At 33.6% G+C, this 25,682-nt stretch overlaps 2 protein-coding genes and 1 long non-coding RNA gene across 21 annotated transcripts in view; 1 reads left to right on the top strand and 2 right to left on the bottom strand.

Annotated features, from left to right (window-relative positions):
- LOC129793332 (SPARC-related modular calcium-binding protein 2) overlaps positions 1 to 19,221 on the top strand; it is a 21,761-nt gene extending 2,540 nt beyond the window's left edge. For 5 of the 19 annotated variants that reach the window (XM_055833205.1, XM_055833216.1, XM_055833208.1 and 2 more), the window contains exons 3-11: positions 9,121 to 9,338; positions 15,256 to 15,412; positions 15,473 to 15,817; positions 16,082 to 16,306; positions 16,823 to 16,990; positions 17,369 to 17,487; positions 17,767 to 18,176; positions 18,259 to 18,392; positions 18,567 to 19,221. In XM_055833205.1, the coding sequence (XP_055689180.1) occupies positions 9,240 to 9,338; positions 15,256 to 15,412; positions 15,473 to 15,817; positions 16,082 to 16,306; positions 16,823 to 16,990; positions 17,369 to 17,487; positions 17,767 to 18,176; positions 18,259 to 18,392; positions 18,567 to 18,637 (1,728 nt within the window). In that variant the 5' untranslated portion in view covers positions 9,121 to 9,239 and the 3' untranslated portion in view covers positions 18,638 to 19,221. Of the gene's footprint in view, positions 1 to 8,913; positions 9,339 to 15,255; positions 15,413 to 15,472; positions 15,818 to 16,081; positions 16,307 to 16,822; positions 16,991 to 17,368; positions 17,488 to 17,766; positions 18,177 to 18,258; positions 18,393 to 18,566 lie in introns of all 19 variants that reach the window. The other 14 variants (XM_055833204.1, XM_055833214.1, XM_055833207.1 and 11 more) reach the window with 6 other exon arrangements.
- LOC129793336 (uncharacterized) lies at positions 3,468 to 5,112 on the bottom strand. Its single transcript, XR_008750899.1, has 3 exons — positions 5,009 to 5,112; positions 4,808 to 4,884; positions 3,468 to 4,662 (listed from the first exon to the last, which is right to left on the bottom strand). It is a non-coding gene; the product is annotated as an uncharacterized LOC129793336 (long non-coding RNA).
- Positions 19,210 to 25,682, bottom strand: LOC129793334 (uncharacterized). Its single transcript, XM_055833224.1, has 3 exons — positions 25,124 to 25,682; positions 22,044 to 22,877; positions 19,210 to 20,925 (listed from the first exon to the last, which is right to left on the bottom strand). Exons 1-3 carry the CDS (start codon positions 25,387 to 25,389, stop codon positions 20,523 to 20,525), a joined length of 1,503 nt encoding a protein of 500 aa, XP_055689199.1. The 5' UTR covers positions 25,390 to 25,682; the 3' UTR covers positions 19,210 to 20,522.

Below are 25,682 nucleotides of genomic sequence, written 5' to 3'. Positions count from 1 at the left end.
TACTCAAAAGTTCTTAAGAAGAAAAAGATCTTTTTTAACAAATTAATTTAAGAATTCTTTCTCCTTCAAATAACCCAAAAGTTCTTAAGAAGAAAATTAATCATTTTTTATACAAGAATTCTTTAAAAGAAAAAAGATCTTTCTTAACAAATTAATTCAAGAATTCTTTCTCCTTCAAATAACCCAAAAGTTCTTAAGATGAAAATTAATCATTTTTTAACAAATTAATTTAAGAATTCTTTCACCTTCAAATAACCCAAAAGTACTTAAGAAGAAAATGAATCATTTTTTATACAAGAATTCTTTAAAAGGAAAAAGATCTTTCTTGACAAATTAATTCAAGAATTCTTTCTACTCCAAATTACCCAAAAATTCTTAAGAAGAGAAAGATCTTTCTTAACAAATTAATTCAAGAATTCTTTCTCCTTCAAATAACCCAAAAGTTCTTAAGAAGAAAAAGATCTTTTTTAACAAATTAATTTAAGAATTCTTTCACCTTAAAAAGTACTTAAGAAGAAAATGAATCATTTTTTATACAAGAATTCTTTAAGAGGAAAAAGATCTTTCTTAACAAATTAATTCAAGAATTCTTTCTCCTTCAAATAACCCAAAAGTTCTTAAGAAGAAAATTAATCATTTTTTATACAAGAATTCTTTAAGAGGAAAAAGATCTTTCTTAACAAATTAATTTAAGAATTCTTTCTCCTTCAAATAACCCAAAAGTTCTTAAGAAGAAAATTAATCATTTTTTATACAAAAATTCTTTAAAAGGAAAAAGATCTTTCTTAACAAATTAATTCAAGAATTCTTTCACCTTCAAATAACCCAAAAGTTCTTAAGAAGAAAAAGATCTTTTTTAACAAATTAATTTAAGAATTCTTTCTCCTTCAAATAACCCAAAAGTACTTAAGAAGAAAATGAATCATTTTTTATACAAGAATTTTTTAAGAGGAAAAAGATCTTTCTTAACAAATTAATTCAAGAATTCTTTCTCCTTCACAATACTCAAAAGTTCTTTACAAGAAAAAGATCTTTCTTAACAAATTAATTCAAGAATTCTTTCTCCTTCAAATAACCCAAAAATTCTTAAGAAGAAAAAGATCTTTTTTAACAAATTAATTTAAGAATTCTTTCTCCTTCAAATAACCCAAAAGTTCTTAAGAAGAAAATTAATCATTTTTTATACAAGAATTCTTTAAAAGGAAAAAGATCTTTCTTAACAAATTAATTCAAGAATTCTTTCTCCTTCACAATACTCAAAAGTTCTTTACAAGAAAAAGATCTTTCTTAACAAATTAATTCAAGAATTCTTTCTCCTTCAAATAACCCAAAAATTCTTAAGAAGAAAAAGATCTTTTTTAACAAATTAATTTAAGAATTCTTTCTCCTTCAAATAACCCAAAAGTTCTTAAGAAGAAAATTAATCATTTTTTATACAAGAATTCTTTAAAAGGAAAAAGATCTTTCTTGACAAATTAATTCAAGAATTCTTTCTACTCCAAATTACTCAAAAGTTCTTTACAAGAAAAAGATCTTTCTTAACAAATTAATTCAAGAATTCTTTCTCCTTCAAATAACCCAAAAGTTCTTAAGAAGAAAAAGATCTTTTTTAACAAATTAATTTAAGAATTCTTTCACCTTCAAATAACCCAAAAGTACTTAAGAAGAAAATGAATCATTTTTTATACAAGAATTTTTTAAGAGGAAAAAGATCTTTCTTAACAAATTAATTCAAGAATTCTTTCTCCTTCAAATAACCCAAAAGTTCTTAAGAAGAAAATTAATCATTTTTTATACAAGAATTTTTTAAGAGGAAAAAGATCTTTCTTAACAAATTAATTCAAGAATTCTTTCTCCTTCAAATAACCCAAAAGTTCTTAAGAAGAAAATTAATCATTTTTTATACAAGAATTTTTTAAGAGGAAAAAGATCTTTCTTAACAAATTAATTCAAGAATTCTTTCTCCTTCAAATAACCCAAAAGTACTTAAGAAGAAAATGAATCATTTTTTATACAAGAATTCTTTAAAAGGAAAAAGATCTTTCTTAACAAATTAATTCAAGAATTCTTTCTCCTTCACAATACTCAAAAGTTCTTTACAAGAAAAAGATCTTTCTTAACAAATTAATTCAAGAATTCTTTCTCCTTCAAATAACCCAAAAGTTCTTAAGAAGAAAAAGATCTTTTTTAACAAATTAATTTAAGAATTCTTTCACCTTCAAATAACCCAAAAGTACTTAAGAAGAAAATGAATCATTTTTTATACAAGAATTTTTTAAGAGGAAAAAGATCTTTCTTAACAAATTAATTCAAGAATTCTTTCTCCTTCAAATAACCCAAAAGTTCTTAAGAAGAAAATTAATCATTTTTTATACAAGAATTTTTTAAGAGGAAAAAGATCTTTCTTAACAAATTAATTCAAGAATTCTTTCTCCTTCAAATAACCCAAAAGTTCTTAAGAAGAAAATTAATCATTTTTTATACAAGAATTTTTTAAGAGGAAAAAGATCTTTCTTAACAAATTAATTCAAGAATTCTTTCTCCTTCAAATAACCCAAAAGTACTTAAGAAGAAAATGAATCATTTTTTATACAAGAATTTTTTAAAAGGAAAAAGATCTTTCTTAACAAATTAATTCAAGAATTCTTTCTCCTTCAAATAACCCAAAAGTTCTTAAGAAGAAAATTAATCATTTTTTATACAAGAATTTTTTAAAAGGAAAAAGATCTTTCTTAACAAATTAATTCAAGAATTCTTTCTCCTTCAAATAACCCAAAAGTTCTTAAGAAGAAAATTAATCATTTTTTATACAAGAATTTTTTAAGAGGAAAAAGATCTTTCTTAACAAATTAATTCAAGAATTCTTTCTCCTTCAAATAACCCAAAAGTACTTAAGAAGAAAATGAATCATTTTTTATACAAGAATTCTTTAAAAGGAAAAAGATCTTTCTTGACAAATTAATTCAAGAATTCTTTCTACTCCAAATTACCCAAAAGTTCTTTACAAGAAAAAGATCTTTCTTAACAAATTAATTTAAGAATTCTTTCTCCTTCAAATAACCCAAAAATTCTTAAGAAGAGAAAGATCTTTCTTAACAAATTAATTCAAGAATTCTTTCTCCTTCAAATTACCCAAAAGTTCTTTACAAGAAAAAGATCTTTCTTAACAAATTAATTCAAGAATTCTTTCTACTCCAAATTACTTAAAAGTTCTTAAGAAGAAAAAGATATTTTTTAACAAATTAATTCAAGAATTCTTTCGCCTTCAAAATACTCAAAAGTTGTTTAGAATAAAAAGATCTTTCCTAACGAATTAATTCAAGAATTCTTTCTACTCCAAATTACCCAAAAGTTCTTTACAAGAAAAAGATCTTTCTTAACAAATTAATTTAAGAATTCTTTCTCCTTCAAATAATTCAAAAGTTCTTAAGAAGAAAAAGATCTTTCTAAACAAATTAATTCAAGAATTTTATCTCCTTCAAAATACTGAAAAGTTCTTAAGAAAAGAAGATCTTTCTTAACAAATTAATTCAAGAATTCTTTCACTTTCAAAATACGCAAAAGTTCTTAAAAAGAAAATGAATCTGTTTTAATTCAAGAATTCTTAAAAGAAGAAAACGAACCTTTTTTAACAAATTAATAAATTAAATATACTTAAAAGATTCTTTTGTTTCTTTTAAAATACCCAAAGATCTTTCTTTTTTTCTACAAATACTTAATTAATTAATTTACCCCTGGTGCGATCACCCAGATGATTGTTGCCATGCTGATAGTTCTTGTTGTTATCCTGATGGTTTTCACCATTTTGATTCTGCTGATTGTTTCTCTGTTGATTATTTTCCTTTTGAATATTTCCCTTGATGAAATTCTCGAAGTTTGTCTCTTCTGAAAGCGCCTCTTGTTAGTCTTCCGGGACACTGGCTTGATTAGCTGCTTCTCTGGATCAAAATGACAATCAATGAGATCCATTAGGTCCTTCTTGTCATTCTCCTTGAGTTCCCGTAGCTCCGCAATGTCCACTTTGATACCATTGCGTTTGTCCTTCCCCCAGATGTTCTGCAACTTTGTCATGTCGAAGCCCTGTTCCGCCAGTAAACGTTGAAAGGTGACACTCCTCACACGATGGTATAGAGAATAGTCCAGAAGTAATCGACAACAATCCTTAGAGAATTCTACCTGTCCAAAATTGTTTGCTGCTCACCCAATTCCTGGAGGTTCTTCTCAATTGTCGTCGCCATGCCTGTGATATCATGATGGGTGACAACTGTTCGCTCCTTCTCTGTTCCTTCACAACTGGCATAACAGCCCGTCTTGGCTTCTTCTTTCTGCATCTCAGGTACAGAGAGCGTTTCAACAACCTCCTGAGCAGATTTCTTCACTTTATAACGCTCTCCTCCTTCCTCAACTTGCTGCTTCTGTTGCTCCGGAATTTGGTTTTAACCCTCCTGCTTTTGTACACCTTTCTCCTGAACAGCTGCTTCCGGTTGCTGCACCGCAGCAACTTCAACATCTTTCTTCTTCACCTCAACAGTAACTGGAGGGCGGCATATTCAGGATTTGTCTTCATCACTTTGTATGGAAGAAGTCTATGGTGATTGCGTGCAGCTGATGCCGCCGCCTGTCTGCCGGATTGAGATTCATGTACGGCATTACGCTTGTAATCTGCATCCACATAGACGAAAATCAAAGACATCACCCAAAAATAGAAAAAAAAATCGAATTTTTCGTTACAAAACTAATTATTTGTTAAAAATAATGCAATGAAAAGCTTAAAAATTTAGGGGAAAGGTTGCTTGATAAAACTTACATGATATTTAGTATTTTCCGGAGTACTTTGGTGTTGTTTTACAGTCCGGGACGTCCGGGAAGAAAAAAAAACATAACCTAAAAATATGAGAAAAAAATATTAGGATTTTCATGAAAATACCTTGGATACTTGTTTATCCTCCACCACGCAATCATTCTATCACCTTTTATACACAAGATAATAGAAGAAAAACATACTTACAATGCTTTTTTCCACCAAAAATTGAGAATTTCCATCACAGCGATTGCAGCGTCCCACCATTTTTGCACTTTTTTCCACAAACACTAGCGCCGCGCAGATATTTGACGGAAACACTAAAAAAATTTCCGAGGGATACTCAAAGTGGCCAAGAGATGAAAGTTCTGTGACCAGATTTGAAATCTCTTGGCCATTCTGGCATGAGAAAATGAAGGAAGCAATGTTTCCGGAAAGATTTTGGCATTAAAAAGTGGAGGAAGCAATGTTTCCGGGAAGATTTCGTAACTTTTTTTCACAGATACCCAAAGTGGCCAAGAGATGAAAGTTCTGTGACCAGATTTGAAATCTCTTGGCCACTCTGGCATTAGAAAATGAAGGAAGCAATGTTTCCGGAAAGATTTTTTTTTAATTCCCACGGATACCCAGAATGGCCAGGAGATGAAAGTTCTGTGATCAGATCTGAAATCTCTTGGTCATTTTGGCATTAAAAAGTGGATGAAGCAATGTTTCCGGGAAGATTTCGAAACTTTTTCCACAGATACCCAGAATGGCCAGGAGATGAAAGTTCTGTGACCAGATCTGAAATCTCTTGGCCGCTTTGGCATAAAAAAGTGGAGGAAGCAATGTTTCCGGGAAGATTTCGAAACTTTTTCCACAGATACCCAAAATGGTCAGGAGATGAAAGTTCTGAGACCAGACCTGCAATCTCTTGGCCACTTTGGCATTAAAAAGTGGATGAAGCAATGTTTCCGGGAAGATTTCGAAACTTTTTCCACAGATACCCAGAATGGCCAGGAGATGAAAGTTCTGTGACCAGATCTGAAATCTCTTGGCCGCTTTGGCATAAAAAAGTGGAGGAAGCAATGTTTCCGGGAAGATTTCGAAACTTTTTCCACAGATACCCAAAATGGTCAGGAGATGAAAGTTCTGAGACCAGACCTGCAATCTCTTGGCCACTTTGGCATCAAAAAGTGGCGGAAGCAATGTTCCCGGAAAGATTTTTTCAAAGATTCCCACGGATACCCAGAATAGCTAGGAGATGAAAGTTCTCTGATCAGATTTCCAATCTCTTGGCCACTTTGGCATTAACAAGTAGAGGAAGCAATGTTTCCGGGAAGATTTCAAAACTTTTCCCACGGACACCCAAAATTTTTTGGCCAAATTATTAAAAATAAGTGCAGATCCTAGTCAGACTGTGGAGTTACAGTGGATCTAGGATGTGCACTTTTGAATCCAGGATCTGGATCCACGGTGATGCATTTGTAGTTCCGCATTCTGTATTCACGGTGGACTTTGGAAATAAGACTACTGTGGATATACTGTGCACCCACTGTAGAGGTACTGCACAAAATACGTCCACTGTGCAGCTACAGTGGACGCACTCCACACCCTGGAGTACTTGTGGACTCCACAGCCCACTTTACTGGGTAGTATTATGTTTTCATTCATACATATAATGTAATATGAAATTGCAAAAATTATGATTTAAGGAAATTTCCTCATGTAAGAGATTTTTATTCTTGGGGAGTATTTATTCTTAAGTCGAGTGAATTTCTCGTAGATGGTGTATATGTACTTACAAAAGTTAAGGAAGGATTCTTTAATGAATGAGAAGTACATCAACAACTAGGACTACATACGACATTGCCATTGTACTACAAATCAATACATTTTTAACCCTTTAAGAACCGTTGGGTCATACGCTGACCCAAAGGCTCGATTTTGAAAACGTTTCATTTTTTATATAGTTGTTTTATGAATATTGAGTCCAAATTAATACAAGACTATGTCTTTACAATCCCTGATCATTTTATGACCACAAAAGGACATCCTCAAGGACTCACAGGATCAAGATAGATGAAAAACCGAAAATTTTTGAGTTGGGATTTTTTGTTAAAAATGTTTTACTTGAGCTCAAAGGAACCTATAAAATTTATTTTTAATTTAATCTTCTCGCTTAATTGATCGCGGACCTGAAAGGGTTAAATCAAAGTAATGAAGCAGAATGGAAAAAGTTGTGCTTTTGTCCCTTTGATTGTAAAAATTCTTAAAAATTGAAACTGAGGTGATCAGTAAGAAATTTTATAGTTTTTGACATTTTTTTTCTCGCAATTCTAACTTTGATGTTCATAGGTACGCAAAATATTTTTATTTACCTCAAAAACTTTCAAAATGTCTCAATTTGTACAACTTATATAGTTCTTAGATAATAATATTGCTGCGTAAAGAATACAATGTAGTGTACCACTCCTACCCAAAATAATTGTCTTTTGTGGCAAAAAAATGGAAAATAAAAGATAAAAAAAAACTGTACGTCACAGAAAGACGAGAAAAATGTGCAAAATCGCTTTGGGGAGTGAATAATAAATCTTTGTGAGTTTTCAAACAAATATCCAACCGCGAGTTTTGTTAAATATACATACATATTCCCTCTCGTGCCGATATAATTGAGGCGCCACTTGTATTTAGCGTAATTATATGCAATTAATGGAGTCGAATGGACGCGGACTTTTCACGCACTTATTTTTTTGCCCATTTCTTGACATTCTTCTTTTTTTATACTTCTCCTCACCCGTCCTCTGTAAAATTCCAAAATTCCATCTGTTCTATTGCCAGAATGACGTTCAATTTTCCTATTCTTGGAATATGTATAGAGATGTGTTTATTTTTGAACACATCAGACTCTCAATCAATGTGATATTCTCCATTCAAATATGAGCTTACAATTAACATTTTATTTTTTATATAAAATAGTCTAATCGAAAAGGAAAGCATTTCAGAATTACTGAGCACAATGTACTTTTAACAAGATGCTTTTACGAAGATTTGCTGGGAAAAATTCTTTTGGTTTTGTGGAGATATTTTTTATTACATATTATTATAGGAATCAGATTAAATTCTTATTATATTTTTTTTTATTTTTGATTAGATTTTTATAAGTTAAGTTGGGGATCGGGAGTTTATTTTGCAAAATCAATCAGTCAATAGATAGAAAATTTATTTTTTTAAGTTTAATAAAAATATTCAGTAATTCCGTTAATAAATTTTTCGTCAGACAAAATCCTCTTCAATCTGGAGTAAAAGAAAAAAGCTCAACTTTTTTTTAAAGGTTTCGGGACCCTCATGCCCCATGTACAGTTTAAAATTGACCTACATCAATTACATATATGAATTTTATTACGGTTGACTATCGTCACCGAATTTGCTTCACTACATTTTTAAGGATATACATTTAGAATGAACTGAATCTGCACGGAAACATGTAAATTATATTGTTGATATATTTTTTGAGTTTTCCGTTACTTTTATCTAAAAAATTTTACAGTACTGCCCTCAATATGTTGGTGGCAGATCGCTAAACTACTGTTAAAGCTTTCGTAACTACTATTGCCTACTACACCTCAGCGCTGGTAAATGATCCAAAATGGTTATAATTCTTTTATGTTGGAAGGAGAGATGCATGTTGGGTTGTTGGTGTATGTGTATTGTGAGAGGGGTATATTTGAGTTTTAAAATGAATACCGAAGAAACGACAGACAACCAGACGCCAACTCACAACATGCAGTATCTCAAAGTCATTGATAGAGATTTTTTTTTCTTATACTCTCTAAACAATTAACATGGCAAGTTTACCATCAAATTACATCCACATGTTATGATTTTTTTAAGGAGAAAATGTCACTGGAAATACCATGCAGGGTATTTTTTAAAGTAGGATTTCTCTCATGAAGAGATATTTTTTTATCCTTGGATACTTCTCCGGAGATGAAGCTACATAATATCTCTCGTTTTTTTTATCAACGAATATTCTTTGGTATTTTCATTCGTGTGGTTGAGGATCGTCTCTATACACGTCACACACTTTCAACTTCTTTTGAGACCAGCCAATATTTTTACCTTCTTCACAGACTTCATTCCCAATTTGACCTTAGAAGTGAATAGCCACGGTACACTATCTTCCTTCTCCAAGAAGCCATTTTCTTCTTCGATACTACTTAACAATCGCAACGTTTCCTCTCGCCACATTAGAATGTAAATGAACAAGAATTGTAGGGTAACGAATTCTTATTCTTAGACATTATTGTGAATTATAAGAAAAGTTTTTTTTTTTCAAGTGACTTGTAAGATGCTTTAGAGACAGGGTGTGTTTAATTTTGTGTGCTGTGCTTATTGATCATAAAATAAAACTTTATTGAAAAATATAGAGAGCTTAAAGTGATTTGTGTGGAGAAAAATGCAGAAAATGTTGCTCTCGACTTGTTTTCTTTTGGTATCAACTTTGGTGCATTTTGGAGTAACGTCCGTCCCACTCAAGGGTACAGAACCAGCAACGGTAAGTTTAAGATTTATATGTTTGAAAAGATTTTTTTAATAAAAAAGTACAGGGAAAACAGGAGCTAATTCCTACATTTCCAGGACATTTATTTCTTGCAAAATATTTTATTTGTTAAGCGAAAAAAGTAATGTTTAGAACAGGTTAGAAATTCATCAGAAATATTTCTTTGCATCTATATAGTTATATGTTTATCTCGTTTATCTGCTGAACATAACATAAAAACTGTTTCTGAAGTTTAGAGAAAATTCTGAAAAATTTATTTATAAAAAAATTCCTAGAATTGATTTTTCATGACTATATTTACATCGCAACTTCTAACTCCTACCTTCAGCTAATATTTTTGCAATAAGAACAAATTCAATGGAATTAAATTGCTATTTGCATGTGAAATGTAAAGAAAATGAAGTAAATTCTTATGAAGAAGCCACTCGGTTTGTTTGTCATGTTATATCACGCCCACCAAATTATCCCAAGAATAGCTAAAAAAAAATCTCGTGAATTTATTTATTTCTTTTGCACAATTGTCTGTTAAATTTTAAGATATAAAAGAAGCATGAATTTTAATATTCATCAAAAGATCAAGTAGGAAAAAATAAGATAAATTACGATGATGTAATTGATGTGCTATGGACAAATAGATAAATATTTGATGGAATGTGCCAATAGCAAATTTACATGCGAGGCAGAATATCTACCAAAATGGACATATACCTACATATTTCCTTCCCGGTCGTCATCTGATGGCCCGTGCATTCGTACAGATGAATTGATATAGATTGTTGATGATGAAAAGTGTTTTGTGTGGAAATCAATCCAAAAATGTCTTGTTGCTAGAAAATGTATTTTTGTATGTATTTAGAAATAAGTTTTGGTCCCAAAATGATATGTGATGTAAAATGATTTAACAGAGTGAGGTGTTAAGATAATTTCTTGGTTTCATTTGATTATTTTTTCGTGATAAATCAATACAAATAAATAGGAAAGTATGTATACATAAACATGCACGGTCTAGAAAATATATTTTTTCTCGAATCATTTTATTTGTTGTTTTATATATAGGAGATTAGGAAGAGAGTGAAATTATTATTGTTTCATTGACAGAAGTCAGCAAGAGTTCTTATTGAAGAAAAAAAATCGGAAAGAGAACCTCCTCCGAAGATTGAAGTCATCTGTTCTCCTTCTCTATTAGTTAACACGAAAGATTTATTAACACATGAGAGCGATGATGGAGTAATGTTAACAAGACCTAGATCTTTTTTATCTCTGTTTTTGGGAGTTTTCCACGTTCGTTTTCCCCTATCAAGAAAATTCATTTCCCGTACATACACCTATAAATATATTGCTAAGTTTTTATGAGCATTTTCCAAACATTATGGCTCTTTTGCGCATACGAAAAAGGTGTGATGCGACTCAAGAGAAGTCCGAGAAAAAAAAAGAAAAAAAGCAAGCAGAAGATTTAAAAAGAATCGCGAAAGGAGTACGAAATCCAGTTTCTCCATCTGACCAGAATATTTTCAACGAAAACGCGCCCGTATAACAATGCTGAAGGTGAGTGGGAATTTACCTTCAAAGGATGCCGCTATTTCTTTCAAAGCGAACTGCTGCAGGCCTCAACACACACCAAGGAAGAAGAAAAAGAATCACAGCTAAAAACGAAGAAGAGAGACGTAGAAGAAATCCCTTTTGGGCAAGACACTCTGGGTGTATGGACGAAGAGGACGAGGGAAGACACCCGAAGAGAAACTCTTCTAGACAGCCTGACTCCGGCCAGATGTTCATCTCTGCACAACCTCTCTGTTGCATCCCTTCTTCGTCCCACCGCGTACCATTATCAAAAAAAAAAAAGAAAACGATGCGCACTCAAAGAACTCAAGGAACGTCGTGACTACAAATTTTTCAAGAGGTTTCTATTATATTCGCCACAGAGGAGTGTTTATGTGAGAAGTGAATTGACCACAAACAAATGAAGAGGAGCTTTTTTAATTCTTTACTTCATCTTCTTCTTATCTCTCTTTCGTCTTCTCTCCCTCCCTTTTTGCTCTTCACACTCAAATGGTGCTTTTTTCTCTTCCATCCAATCACCTATTTAACTTCTTTCATTCTACCACAACTTCTTTTCAATGCCGAGCCTTTTTATTGCGCACCTGCAGAATTTATCTTTAACAGAATCGAGAGCTCTCAAGATTAATAAGACAGAGAATATAAAGAGAAGAATAACCATCGAGACTCGATTGATTGCCGGCAACAATGATAATTGGAACACGAGCAGTAAAATAATGTAATAAATTGATAATTAATTTTAAAATCACATTGGGAAGCCTTCTGGGGGCTAAAATTTTTAATCTTGTCACACTTTTAGACGTTAGATCTTCTTCTGAGCAATTGATTAGAATAATAATTTTGTTATGCCATACATAGAGATTGGTCATACAATAAAAAGCCACAATCCCCCTATTACCTTAACCCCCTTATCGACCTTAACTCTTTGTTCAATTTTTGACTAAAAAACTATGTTATTTTTAAAAAAAATTATTGCAATATAGCTATATTGCACCAGAACACTTTAGAGTTTTTCTAAAAAAAAAAATTCCTCAATTATTGTGTCTCGAAAATAAGCAACGAAAAGAAAGGTCCGGCAGAAAAACAAGAAATGGGTGACTCAAATGCTAATTTAGTTTTAATTCAATTCGCGCAATTTTGGACGATACCAACCACCTAAACATTTCCTGCTTACGGTTGAACCATCAATCTTGATGCGGAGTCCGGAGTCATTTAGCCCCCTCTGGAATATGGGTACAAGAATGAGAGTCTCTTTGCAGTACAAGAGGACAAGGAAAGAAAGAGAAAAGCAAATTGCTGTGTTTCCGTCGTCTGATTTGCTCGTGGGTGGGTTTATTTCCAATTAATTTAATGATTAACTCTCATTTAATTTTATTATTACAAGCTCCGCGTGCAAATGTTATGTGACTGCAATTACTCTGTAATTTATTTACATTTTTTTTTTCACTTTAAGCTGGCTGAACCACAAACTTACTCACAATCTCGTATACAGTAGAGGTCCACATTTCATTATTCTTAGATGTAGTCCTCTACTGTAGGTACTAAAATTTAAAACTTCTACTTGCAAGGGAAGGGGTTTACAGTATTTCACAATGGCGGACTTTAAAAATGCGAAAAAATGAAATTTTACACCCACATTTCTATAGAATACTGGAAACCGGAAATCTTACCATTTTCGAGCTAAAGACAATATGACGATCACCCGGAAGGTCGCCCAGATCAAAAATTTTCCACCACCATTTTCGTAATGTGGGATGTCTAAAACATGAGTATACCAAGTTTAATTCCAATCAGGGGGGTCGGATTTTCCGACGAATACAGTACTTTGTGTTAATCACTAAGTGGAACATCACATAAATAAACATCATCGTGTCTATTTTTTTGTCGTAAAATTTCTTTTTAAAATGATACTTAGAGAAGCTTGCAAGAAAAACAGTAGAATTTTTGAAAATGGTCTAGGAAAAATCAAAAAATTATTCATTTCATGTTTATTTGTTTATCGGAAATCTTTCATCAAATATAAACCTTTCTACCTGGCGCTTAAAACATTGCGAATTGTTGATTTATTATTAGCTCATGTTTATTCACTGAAGAAGTTCTGGTGCGAGTTACTTTGAAGTGAGTGCTGCCAGCCTCATTAATCCATATACATATTACGCTAAAAATAATAGAGGAAGAAAAAAGGCTTAAACATGGTGGGAGGGAGACTCTCTTGTAGTCTGAGTGGACGTACAGTACAATGTTACTCATTTTAAGTTAACCAACATAGACGCGCGGCAATGGTGGCCAATAAAGCACTTTAAGTTGCGATCTTCAAGTTTGACTTGCAGACGCCTGGTAGACATGTTGATAAAGGGCATCAAATTGTAAAACTTTTTCTCTTATTTCTCAATACCTTTTAAATGCGACAACACAAAATTCTAGTTTCCTTCTCATTATAGCGTCATATGTTACTCAAAAACTAATTAGTATAGCCAAACAAATTGATTAATTAAGAATTAATAAGAGCCCCAATCACATGTGAGCTAATTCCATTTGAATAAAACCCGTTATCTGATCCTTTTTAGCAGGTGAAAAAATGGGATTTTTGGGGAAATCATTCAAATAATGTATCCCGTAGTAAAAATGTAGGGACCCTAATTCGTGCTCATCCCAAGTTTGAGCCCGATCGAACAACATTGCATTTTTGGTGGTACACAGAAGCTGTGCTATTCTTTTCTTCGAAAGAATCACAGCTAAAAGGAAAAATTATGGTGTAGGCGCTATGGCGGGGGGAAGGGAATACCGAAATTTACCACGATGGGTCCAGACGTTTCGGAGAGATAGGAATGCATAGTTGAACAGGACTGACGTTGCGCTTCAGGTCTTCCTATATTTCTAATAGCAATAAATTTTTTTTAGAAATATGTGTTTCTATCGCAACAGTTATTTTATAGAGGCTTTATTTTTATGACAGGACATTTCCACTAACAGTATAGTTTTCCCTGTTTTGAGTAAGATTTTTTTATGAATCTTAGTCCCTGTCATTTTCGTTCAAAAAAAATCTGTTGTTTTCGGTGAACTCTGCCCTATCCCAACCTTTTTAATATATATCTTTTTTTTTAATGTATTTTATCAATTTTAAAAGATAAATGATTTTTTTCTCTTTTATGTAAATTTACGAAATCGCACAGAAATGTCTAATAGATCAAAAGATCACCATAATAACACACCCTCTACCAAATAAATAAAAAAACTAAATTTATGTGAGGCAAGAATCAAGTTGGAAAGGTTCACGCACATTTACGTCAAATTATTAAAATTTTGGGAATTCCACAATAAAAATTCAAAGCTAATTCTAAAAGAAAATAAACATAAAAACCACACATTCCATATTAGATTTTACACGCATTATTTGCTTTAAAATGCTCACAAAAAATATGCAGAAAAACTCGTTCGCGCGCGAGCACATTAATAAAACGATAATATTGGCGCCATCTCTCTTATAGATCACACTTATGAGATCATAATGCTGTTTTATAATTAATTAATAGCGTTTCGGACTTTTTTCTTATTATTTTCTACCATAGCGAATGATTCTCTCAGGCGCTGTCTCTTGATTTTTTTTATTTCTTTATGGAATTCTTGTTGGGGTTTCTTCAAACATATTTAAAAGCCATGGAAAGCTCTTCGTGCGTGTCAGACGATACTCTCTTTGGGCAGATTACGAAGAGGCCACGAGGCTCCATGCCCAAGAGACATTCCATAATGGTCAGACAATGATTTTAATAGAATAAGATTGGGTGAATAAATTTAAATAAATTATCACATTCGCGCACCGCAATCACCTTGAATTTCCACATGTTAGATTATGTATGATAGCAAATTTGCCACACCGCACCTCGGATCAGCATTAAAACGGTGCTTATTTTATGCTATTAAGTTTCATTTTGTGGAGTGGTGGCAAGGTGTTGCAGGCGCCTCTTTTAACTGATGCTAAGTTCAAAACCGCAATTACACCAAATTAATTATGCTCTTCAGGACAAGACTATCCATTAGAATTTTATAAGATACCTAGTTACAACAGAGGCAATTGCTAATGAAAAAGTCTTTAACATATTTCCAAAAATCATGTGTAGGGAATCAGCACATTTGAACATAAGTGTGGATAAAGTGAATTTGATCAATTTTCAATAAAAAAATCTGACTTTTATTGAATATGGTGTAGAATTTAAAATAAACATTTTTTAGTAAAAAATACCTACCTACTCAGTTTCAGTTAGGAAAAAAAATGTAAAATTAACTGCTGATATTTTGTTGTATACTTACTTTTTCTTTTTTAATATTTTTACAAATTATTTTTCTGTCTTTTTAGATATCTGAATGTGCTGCAAAGGGTGGGGAGTGCAATGAGAGCAGAGGACGACCGGTATGTGGCACAGACAATCAAACCTACCCAACACGATGTCATTTAATCAGAGCTCAGTGCAGTGGTCATCAAGTTAGTCTCAAACATCGAGGAAAATGCAAAAGTAACAGCCTCATTTTTGCACCTTAGAAATATTTACTAAAAATTATTATGTATTATTCAGATGAATGCGCAGTATCGCGGAATTATGCTCTGGCCCACAGATCTGTTCTCAAATTTGTACCACGGTGTCGAGCAGATGGTACATATGCGGCTGTTCAGTGTCTAGAAGATGACTGCTGGTGTGTCACGCCACAAGGGAAGCCCATCCGCAATACCACTGTGAAGGGTGTGAAACCTGTGTGTGCGAGACCGGCGAAAGTGAATACAAGGCGATCGCCGGATATTCATTTGCGCATGAAGAAGCCTTGCTCGAAGACGGACAAAGCGCAATTCAATGCGAATCTCGTGAAAATGTTCCACAATGAATTTTCACGCTACAATAAAGCTCATCAAAAACCAGAAGAACGTAAGTTTTGAACAAATTCAAAAATATTCTGTTTTTAAAAGATTTCGACGAAATTTTGGGTCAAATCATTCGAACAGGAAGCCTGGTTTAAACTTTCGGAAAATCTTTCTGGTCCTTGTCTTGTTTTGTGATACTTAATAAAACTTTAGTAGGTATACACGACGTAATTGTTGTAAAAGAAGAAAATACAACCAATCAATAAGATACAATCATTTAATTTTTTTTATGATCCATTAAAATGAATAATACTTTCTCAACTTTTAGGTGTATCTGATCAAATGATTTTGGAATGGAAATTCGTTGCTTTGGATCGCAATGGGAATTCCATTTTGGATAAAAATGAATTTCGCGAATTTAAGAAGTTGGTGAAGAAGATCGTCAAACCGAAAAGATGTGCGCGAGTTTTTGGTAAATTCTGCGATGAGGACAACGATGAGAAGCTCTCAAACAGCGAATGGACCTACTGCTTCACGAAAGATACCTCGAATTGTGAGTCTCAAACCTTTATGGTGTGTCACCTTTGTAGAGTGCCTATATGTTGCAGTAAATTTGTATATAGAACAATTTGATTACTCATCGTAGAGGAAAGTGCCGTGAGAAAGAGAAATTTTGAGAATGTGTACCTTGAGGTGATCCTCTTGCTTATCTATGGTTCTTTGTGATCTCTATTTTACTTTCATTTTCCACAAAGATGAGAAAAATTTTAAACATAGCATTCTCTTGTCTTGCATATCACTCTAAATATCTATGTTTTTCAAAGCGATGTGCCTTGTAGCTCTTCACATAAAATCATTAATTGTCACACACACCGGGCAAAAGATTACTCTTTTTTTTGTATGAAAGAAAGTCATTCATGGTTCATGTTTAATCATCTTTTTTTTTCAACCTATATATTTTGTAATTTACTAACTGCACTAAAGTCGGAGCCCATCCGGTGTCCGCGAGATCGCGTGAAAAGTCATTCAGTTTCCCTTGTTTTATTCACCATGCTGACACCGGCTTCAGCTGCCAGTGGCCATGGTGGCCCTGCCATAGTTGGAGCTCCGGAAGATTCCATGGAGGTGGACGAGGATGCAGATGATTACTACGAGGATGAATTTTCGGATTCAATCAATGCCCTTATTGGTGTCACCGACAGCCGCCAGTTCCCCATGAACAAGAAGCCTGGCTTCTGTATGTATCATTTTCCAGCACAAAAAAAAAACAACAAATGAAAAAAAAAAAAGAAAACCTATTACAAACCTTCTTCCCATCCTACCACCCCCAGCACATATACGAAATGGACTCTTTGGGCGAATTGACTCTTTAATTTTTTTTGGATTTGGTTAACAAAATAATTCAATTAGGTTTTGGTCTTTAACGGCAAATGCTCATTTCATTGAAATTCATTTTTTGGTCACTTTTAACAAATTCTTTTCACTAAAAAAAATCTAATTGGACAAAATATACAAAGAGTTTCTTATATGTGTTTTTTGTCTTTTAATTTATATATCCCTTCAGAAATTATTTTGATACAATGTTATTCTGATAATTTTTTTTATTGGGGTGTAGTGCTTCAAGGTAAGACGACTTTACAATTGTCTGGAGATGGTGAGGCTTTGGGAAGAGAAGGAAATGATGGGGAGTCGGATTGTTTAGCTGACAGAGCTGCTGCATTGGATGAGCAGAAGGTAAGGTTTTTCTTACAATTTTCAATTTTTTTAAAAAATAATTTATGTTAATCTAACAAGAAAAAAACACCAAAAGATGCGAATTTTACGAATTTTAGAAGTTACTCAAATGACACTTTTCAATTTTTTTTATATAAACAGATTACATAATATTAAGAAAATTTTTTTATATTGAGAGTTTCTGTAGAAGATTTTAAGCAGAGGAATATGATCTTCAGATTTATAAATCGCGAAATTAATATACAATTTAAAATCGTTTCAACTCAATTCTTTTTGCAGTCTGGAACGACGGCTCTTTACGTACCTGAATGCACTCCAGATGGACGGTATCAGCGTGTCCAGTGCTACCGATCCACCGGCTATTGTTGGTGCGTTCATGAGGATACTGGAAAAAACATCCCTGGAACTTCGACAAAGGATAAGAAGCCGCAATGCGATACAATTTACTCACCAACACGACCCATGAAGGGATGTCCCGAAGGGAAGAAATTGGACTTTCTCAAGGAACTAAAATCCTACTTAAAGGATCAGTTAATTATAAGTGCCAACAGCCCCACGAATACGACAAAGTGGAATACGGAAGATGAAAAATTGGCCACACTTAGCTTTGTGATTCTTGACAAAAATAAGAACAAAGTATGGGAACGGAGAGAATGGAAGACTTTTCGGGAGTTGGTGATGCCGATAAAGTTTGTATCTTTCGAGAGCGATATTATTGTAAAATATCTTATTTAATTTTTAAATAAATAAACAAATTAATTTGATTTTTAGATCACTGAGGAAATGCGGTAAGAAGCTTCCGCGGTACTGCGATGTGAACAATGATCGTGAAATTACTTTGTCCGAGTGGTTGAACTGCCTACAAACTACAAGATCATCAAGTAATGCTGGAAAAAGTAGCACAAGTAAGATTACGTCTCATTTTTGGATCAAACAATTAGCATTTTAATCAGGAAATATTATTTACTATTATTTTCTTGATCAAGTGAACTTATTTCTTTTAACCCAAATTGAAATATTCGTGACAAAAAGTTTAAAGATATAAAAAATGAAAAATTGCATTCTTATTTTACTTGCAGATGAATTAAAACCACAACAGACAAAGTTCCGAGGGCCAAATCCACTAGAATCCTACTTGAAGAGTGACTAAGAATCTCTACAAAACTCATCTTTTGCACTATTTATAAATTCTCAGTGCCATTTTTATATTATTAACATAAACGAAGAAAACCAGTGATTTGTAATTTTTTGCGCAATTTTTGTATACAAATTGATCTGCATTACTACTCGAAAAATCTCATTTTTTTGTATTACGCAAAATGCAATGTTGTCAGGTATAAAAGAGAGAATTATGTGTGCCAATAATATTTTTGTTTATTTATAAGTTTTTCTCAAATACATTTCAACTAGTTTTTGTCATAAAATTGCAAAAATTAGACTCATGTTCTGTTTTACATATATGTTTTTTCACATTTTCTTTCTTATATTCTAAAAAAAATAAATACAAAAAAGAAAGAAGGAAAAGTAATTCACACTTTAGCAAAGGTGCAAGAAAAAAGTGTGTGTGATAAAAGTGATAAAGTATTATCAATTTTTATAGTACATTATGTATTTTAATATTGCAAAAAGAAATGGTAAGAAAACAATCGATTATTGTAACAATAATTGTAATTATTGTAACAACAATTATTGTAATCATATACAATCAATGTAATAAAAATAGATGGACTTCAACATTTTTTTTCATATTTCTGCTTATTTCTTTTTCTTTTTGGTTTTTAATCTTTTAGAGTTTTTTATATTGTCAATCTCTTTGCGATCTTCGTGTGATCTCACAATTTTTTTCTTCATTTTAAACCTCCGTTCAGGCATAAATCTTAGTTATTAAAAGAAAAAGGATTTGCAATTGGAGCCGGGAGACTTTTTTTTAACACTTTTATTGCCAGTATCATCAGGATGTTTTTGTGCAGAATTACAAAAAAAAACTTTTTTAAAATATATCTTTAGAATTTGTTAGAAAAGAAACCCGGCAGTTTAATACAAAATACATGTAATGAAATAATAAAATTTACTCAATCTTTTCAGGCTAAATGTCATATTGTGCTGTGCAAGTTCCATATTTTTTTTTATCAGTAATTAACATTTTCGTTAGTTTGATGCTAAAAGTTCTGAATTTGCAATAAAATGTGTACCTATGCTTTACAAGTCAATTAAATAAAAAGATTTTGCGAAAGTGAAAGTATATTCACATTGTGTAAAAAGGTTTTTTTTTCTATATTATACGGGACGTCAGATATATTTTTTTAAGAAAGCCTTAAGCACCAGTTTACAAAGGGCATACTAATAAAAATTTTATTCATTCATTCTTTTAAGAAATATTGGTTTACATTCATTTGTTTAAAAAGTAATAAGGTTAATTAAAAAAATGACTTCTGGCAATGAAAGTTATTTTTTTCTTTTATATTAAACCTTGCTATATTCTTCTATTTGCTTGGAACTTAATCAATATGGTCCCACTTTATTAATAAGTACCTAACATTTGAAAGACAAATTTAACATATTTTTTTTTCTTTGCAAAAAGCCATTGGCAGTGTTTTATAAAAGCTATTTGCAACATTTATGAATATATTTCTAATTCTATAAAATTAGCACAAACAACAATTTCAAAAATTTGCGCTAAAAATAATTTCCTTTCTTTGCCAAACAATAGCAAATATATTGCGCTAAATATTTATATACATTTAGTTGTTATTTAACATATTTTCTTACTTATTGAAAAACAAAAATTCAACAATTAAATTTAGCACTTAAAATATTTTATCAATCACGGCAAATGAGCAAAATACCCCAATATTCATCGAAATACTTTTTTCGATCTTTGGACATTTTGTACTTTACTTTAGAAATAAAATGGGGTAAATCGGATCAATACAAATTCTTCTCAAAATCCTGGACAAATACTCTTAGAGATCCCATTCACTTCTTTTAATTTCATTCACCTCTTTATATGTACATATATTGTACATACCTAAATTTCACTGTTTAACAACATTCTTCACTTTATCACGATTTTGTGCTGAAATCGCCAATGGGCCTCCAAATGAAGTTCCCGCCGACGAGGTTCCCTTGGCCTGAGTTGTGGGCTCCTCAATAGAATTTCTTTTGGCATTCTCCAGCTCCTGCTTCTTTTGGATCATCCGCAATTCCGTAGGGGTGAGCATACCCCGCAAGATGGTGTCGTAGGACACGGAAATGCCTCGATTTGTCATCTTCTGAAAGAGTTTCCAGCACTCACGTTCTTTGGCTGTTTTTAGATTTTCTGGACTCTGATCATCTGCCTCAATTGTGGCGCATTTGTCCTCAATCTTCGATTTGACAAAATTACTTCTTGCTGTGTTCACAGGTTGCTTCTTGAAGGACATGCTCTCCTCGCTACATCTAAAATATTTATTTTTGCAAAGAGAACAAATAGAAGGTCACGAATGGATAAGAATCGCTAATTAATTATGAATGAATAAAAAACTAGCACAAAATAATTTGGAGTCTTCCATTGAACAATCTCCATCACTTGAACATCCCGAGACTTGTGTTATATTTTCAATGTCACTGAGCTATTGGGGCCACACAGAATGCCGCCCTTTGGCGCATTTGCTCATAACTATAAACATCCATCGAGAGACGATAAATAAATATTTACTGCGAGAACTTACCCTCTATTGGAAAAAAAAAGAAAAGTCGAAAAAATAAAGACAAAAGATCTCCCATTTCGTCGACTTTGCGTGATTCCGAAGGATATTCTTATGCTCATGCAATAGCTTCGCATAAGTGTCTCCAATACGGGATTTCCATATTTCCTTACTTTATCCGCAACTTGCGTCAATGCTCCTCAAGCTAAATCATGTTTCTCAATAACTTTTACTCGCCGATTTAATTGGCATCGATTTGTGGGTATTCACCCCCAAAAGAATCCATTGAAATTTATTGCCCGAATTGATCAAATATAAAAGTTAAAGAGTCAAAAGACCTTGCAGAATCTACAAGACTTTTGATGGAATTGAATGTAAAAAATTGCCAATGTTAAGGATCTTCTTTAAATTTTATTTAAAAGAAAAAGATAAAAAGAATGTTTTACATTGAATAAAGATTTCAAAGAAAAACACAAGTCTTTTGATATTCCGCTGAAGCCATTGAAAATTAAAAAAATTAATGAAAATGAAATTTTATTTTCCGAATTTTCTACACACTGACGGGCACTATGTAATCAATAAATATGTACATACATACATACATTGTATATATTTGTGTAAATTGGGAACTTTTCCACCTTGCATTTTTTATTGGAAATCAAAAACATTTGCGGGTGTAGGTGGGAATTGATAGCGTTTTATGGTGCAATTTCAAATTTGCGCGAATGGAAAGTGCATTGAACTATAAAATGGATTTTCCGCTTTTCCCTTCGGCATGTGCATGTGCATTGGGTGGAAAAATGATTGATTTCGCACCCGCGATAGACCTAAATAAATTCTTTTTCATTCTGAAAATAATTCAAAACTCACCCTTTTTCGTAATCAGTAATGAAGATGGATCCTGGTGGTGCTGTTGGAGGACGATTTGATCGAATCCGAGCTGCAAGGGGTGCCACAGATCCACGACGGAACATCGTGGAGAAGTCCTTTGGGGGAGATGTAAAGGGAACTGTTTCGTTGTCTTGGAAGGAAACAGATTTGCCCGTTTTCTTCAGCGACGGTGGTCTTACTGTAGCGCTCTTTTCTTGTCTCACTGAGCTCGGTTGTCCATTATCCTCGCGCTCAGAATCACTCCCACCTGAGCTGAGGAGCGAAACCAGGGTCACAATGTCACATCCAATGGACGATCTTGCGGTCCCAGCAGCCACAGATGGTCCCTTCCGATCGCATGCGTTGGCAGTCTGAATAGGGGATGTATCACTTGCCACTGCGTTCTGGCGCTCGAGATTCTTCCGCGACGAGATTATGAGATTCTCTTCTCGATCTCGACCAAATTTTCGTCTCCGCAAATTCTTCCTGCGATTCTGCGAGGCATCCCCTGTTGTCCTAATGGGAGCCGACATTGCCCTGACAAGTGGAGGACGATGACCACGAGTTGTTGGAGGTACCAGTTTTCCCGCATTCGACTTGAGAGCGCTCTTCGTTTCTCCAGGAAGAACATCTTGTGCATCTTTTGTGGTATCCGAATCAACTGGAGCCTGAGGCAGTTCATTCGATTGACTCTCCGAATCACTCACATTAATTGCTTCAGGTTCAGGAATGTTGGGCACTTGGGTCAGGACAATGTTGAGATTAATGCGATTATCACGACGGTTTAGTGCTTTTTTCAGCCTCTCTGATAAGTCGCTGTTGGGTGCTTGATGTCTAAAAAGGAAGCAGATTTTTTTTGTTTTAGATAAGAATACATTGTGTACAAACAGTACTGAGCATATAATGCTCTTTTTATATTGTATGATATTTTTATTAACTTATATGACTTAATAATTGTAAAATAGGTAATTTTGTATTAAAAATGGATTAAATGAGTCCGATCTTATGTTTCGTGTAACTGGAGGTAAACCAAAAGAACGGTAAGTAAAACTTACAGGCTGTGATTCTTTCTTTGTCAGTGAAATGTGAAGATGGCTGAAAATTGAGGATGGGCAAAATTTGAGGAGAGACTTACTCGCGAGCCGAATCACAGCCAACGCGTAGAAATTTTGAAGAAATCCTTAATTGTGGCGGGCGTTGGCTGTGATTCGGCTCACGAGTAAGTCTCTCCTCAAATTTTGCCCATCCTCAATTTTCAGCCATCTTCACATTTCACTGACAAAGAAAGAATCACAGCCTGTAAGTTTTACTTACCGTTCTTTCGCTTTATACTGTTCCATCCATGTTATATTTAATTTTTATCTTTGCAGTTTATATATATTTATCTTTGCATTTATATATATATATATACATATATCTATGCATTTATATATATTTTACTTTACTTTTATATATGTATATATAAAACGCCCCGCTTCGCGGGGCGTTGGTCTTATGCAACTCTAGATATGACATGTTAACTTTAAAACGCGATATCTCCGGAACGGCTACATAGATTTTCTTCATTTTTGGCATGATGAAAGATATTATAGCCAGCTATAACATATCAAAATTTGAAGCAATTCTATAAAGCGGTGCTCAAGATATTCATCGAAAACTCATCGAAAATTTTGTTTTTGATTTTAGCGCCACTTGCGGTCATTTTTTGAACTCGCGATGTTCCGAGCAGTTGTAGGGCTCGTTAATATCTTTCATTTGAGCCCGAGTTGATCAAAATCGGTCAAGCCGTTCTCGAGTTATGGCCGATTTTCGATGAAAAATTGTGGCGGCCATATTGGCTAAACGGCTTGACCGATTTTCGAAAATGAGGTATCGTTGGAAAGATATTGATGGTCCCTACAACATATCAAAATTTCAGACCTCTAGCTATAATAGGGACTGAGATATAGCGAAAACAAAATTTGGGGGTTATTCAAAATGGCGGACGGGGGGGTGGGGGGTCGGATCTGACGTCATAATCGGATGTCTTCCACCCGATATATGAACTTTGCCGTTGACCGCAAGTCTCTATCTATTACCGTTCTCTTGTAATTCAGCGAAAGGTTCCGGCCGGACGGACGGCCGGACGGCCGGACGGCCGGACGGCCGGACGGACGGAAAGATTTTTGGCGCATACGTTTTTTGGAATGTAGGGACCCTAATTCGTGGTCATCCCAAGTTTGAGCCCGATCTGACGACTTTGCTTTTTTGAGTGTACACAGAAGCTGTGCTTCTTTGAAGAAAGAATCACAGCTAAAAAAAACATCTACCTGTCTGTCTGTCTAACCAAACGTGGAACCTACATATGATAAGTGCATGGTTGATTTCGATGAACAATGAAATTTATAAGCTGAGAGGGCTGAGAGTAAGATCCTTGCTAAAGTATTTTACATAAAGGATTTTTTATAAGAGTTTTATCACTTTTATACTTTTCGATAGAAAATACTATTTTATACTTTCAAAAGATAACTCCATTAATATTCTGCATATCACTGTATAAAAAAAGAAACCTCCTTGGAATTTTGTAATAACTCTATTAAGAAAATGTTTAATCTCTCTCTGCAATTTTCTTTCTTCCTCCTTTTATCACAAAATTGCTTTATTTGCAGTGATAATGCGATGAAAACATTAGATTGTAGTTCAAAGAGTTCATGTACATGAAAATACTTTCGGTTGGTTTTAAAAACTTTCTCAGTATATATATCGTTTTAGAGTCTTCGAAGAAGTTTTGCATAAAGTTTTGTTGGAAATTTTTTCACGACACAATTTATGAATGAAAGCCGTATACGGTGAGGAAAACTTTTCGTGTCTTTTTTCTTTATACATGCATACATGTATATAAATATTGTGCATTGTTGGAAAATGGAATTTTTCACCCTCGCTCATTTTTCTTAGAAGGGAATGTTATGGGGTGAAATGAGGAGTTCCTCTGGGGTGTAGTTTCGTGTGAAAGATTTCGATTTTTTTTAAATGTATTTTTTTGGGTGGAAATGGTGAGGAAGAGAGTTGTAAAGAAACAAAATAAAAAAAAAGAAACTCACTCGCTTTTTGAGACACCTTCTCCATTTGTAGGAGTTTGGCGTTTCTTAGCGTGAGTCCGGAAATTGGTTTCGGGGTTGACTTTGTCGTCCTTGATGGTCGATTGACAGTGCCTCATGTCCTGGTCCACGGAAAATTGTCGCTGCAGCGTGTGAGTATAGCGTTCGGCACGACCACGTACTGTAGTGGTCAGGAGGAAGCCATCACCACAGGATTTCTGTCTTCTCAGTGCCCCACTTGGCCATGGGGTGCGATTCCCACCAGTCATATGGGGTAATGTAATGAACACTGAATCACGTTGCGCGTCTAAAAGTCGTTGTCAGAGGAAGGTCCTCCAACGTTCACGATTCGAATACGACTGAAGCTTATAAGGACTTCTCCAGGCATAGCACGGGCCCGTGCAGAGAAAGCTATCAGCCAGCAGTCACATGGCTTCATGCTTGGCAGCGATATTTTGTTCAAACATTAATCAAACTACAAGGGGTGGTACTCACGCGCTTAAGTTATTGGCGAAAAAGTTTGCAAGTTCTTTTTCCTCTCTTTGGTCTTCACTAACATTTT

This window comes from Lutzomyia longipalpis, chromosome 3, assembly GCF_024334085.1.
Source record: "Lutzomyia longipalpis isolate SR_M1_2022 chromosome 3, ASM2433408v1".
Classification (NCBI taxonomy): Eukaryota; Metazoa; Arthropoda; class Insecta; order Diptera; family Psychodidae; genus Lutzomyia; species Lutzomyia longipalpis.
The sequence above is the reverse complement of the archived record's forward strand: the minus strand, read 5'-3'. Positions and strand labels throughout refer to the sequence as shown.

Bases quoted from the DNA above. Each gene is read 5' to 3' on its own strand.
- LOC129793334 (XM_055833224.1), bottom strand. From the start codon at position 25,389: ATGACTGGTGGGAATCGCACCCCATGGCCAAGTGGGGCACTGAGAAGA. The intron at 22,878-25,123 runs GTGAGTTTCTTT...CTTCCTTTTTAG, and splicing joins GAAGGTGTCTCAAAAAGCGA to ACATCAAGCACCCAACAGCG. The intron at 20,926-22,043 runs GTGAGTTTTGAA...TAAATATTTTAG, and splicing joins ATTACTGATTACGAAAAAGG to ATGTAGCGAGGAGAGCATGT.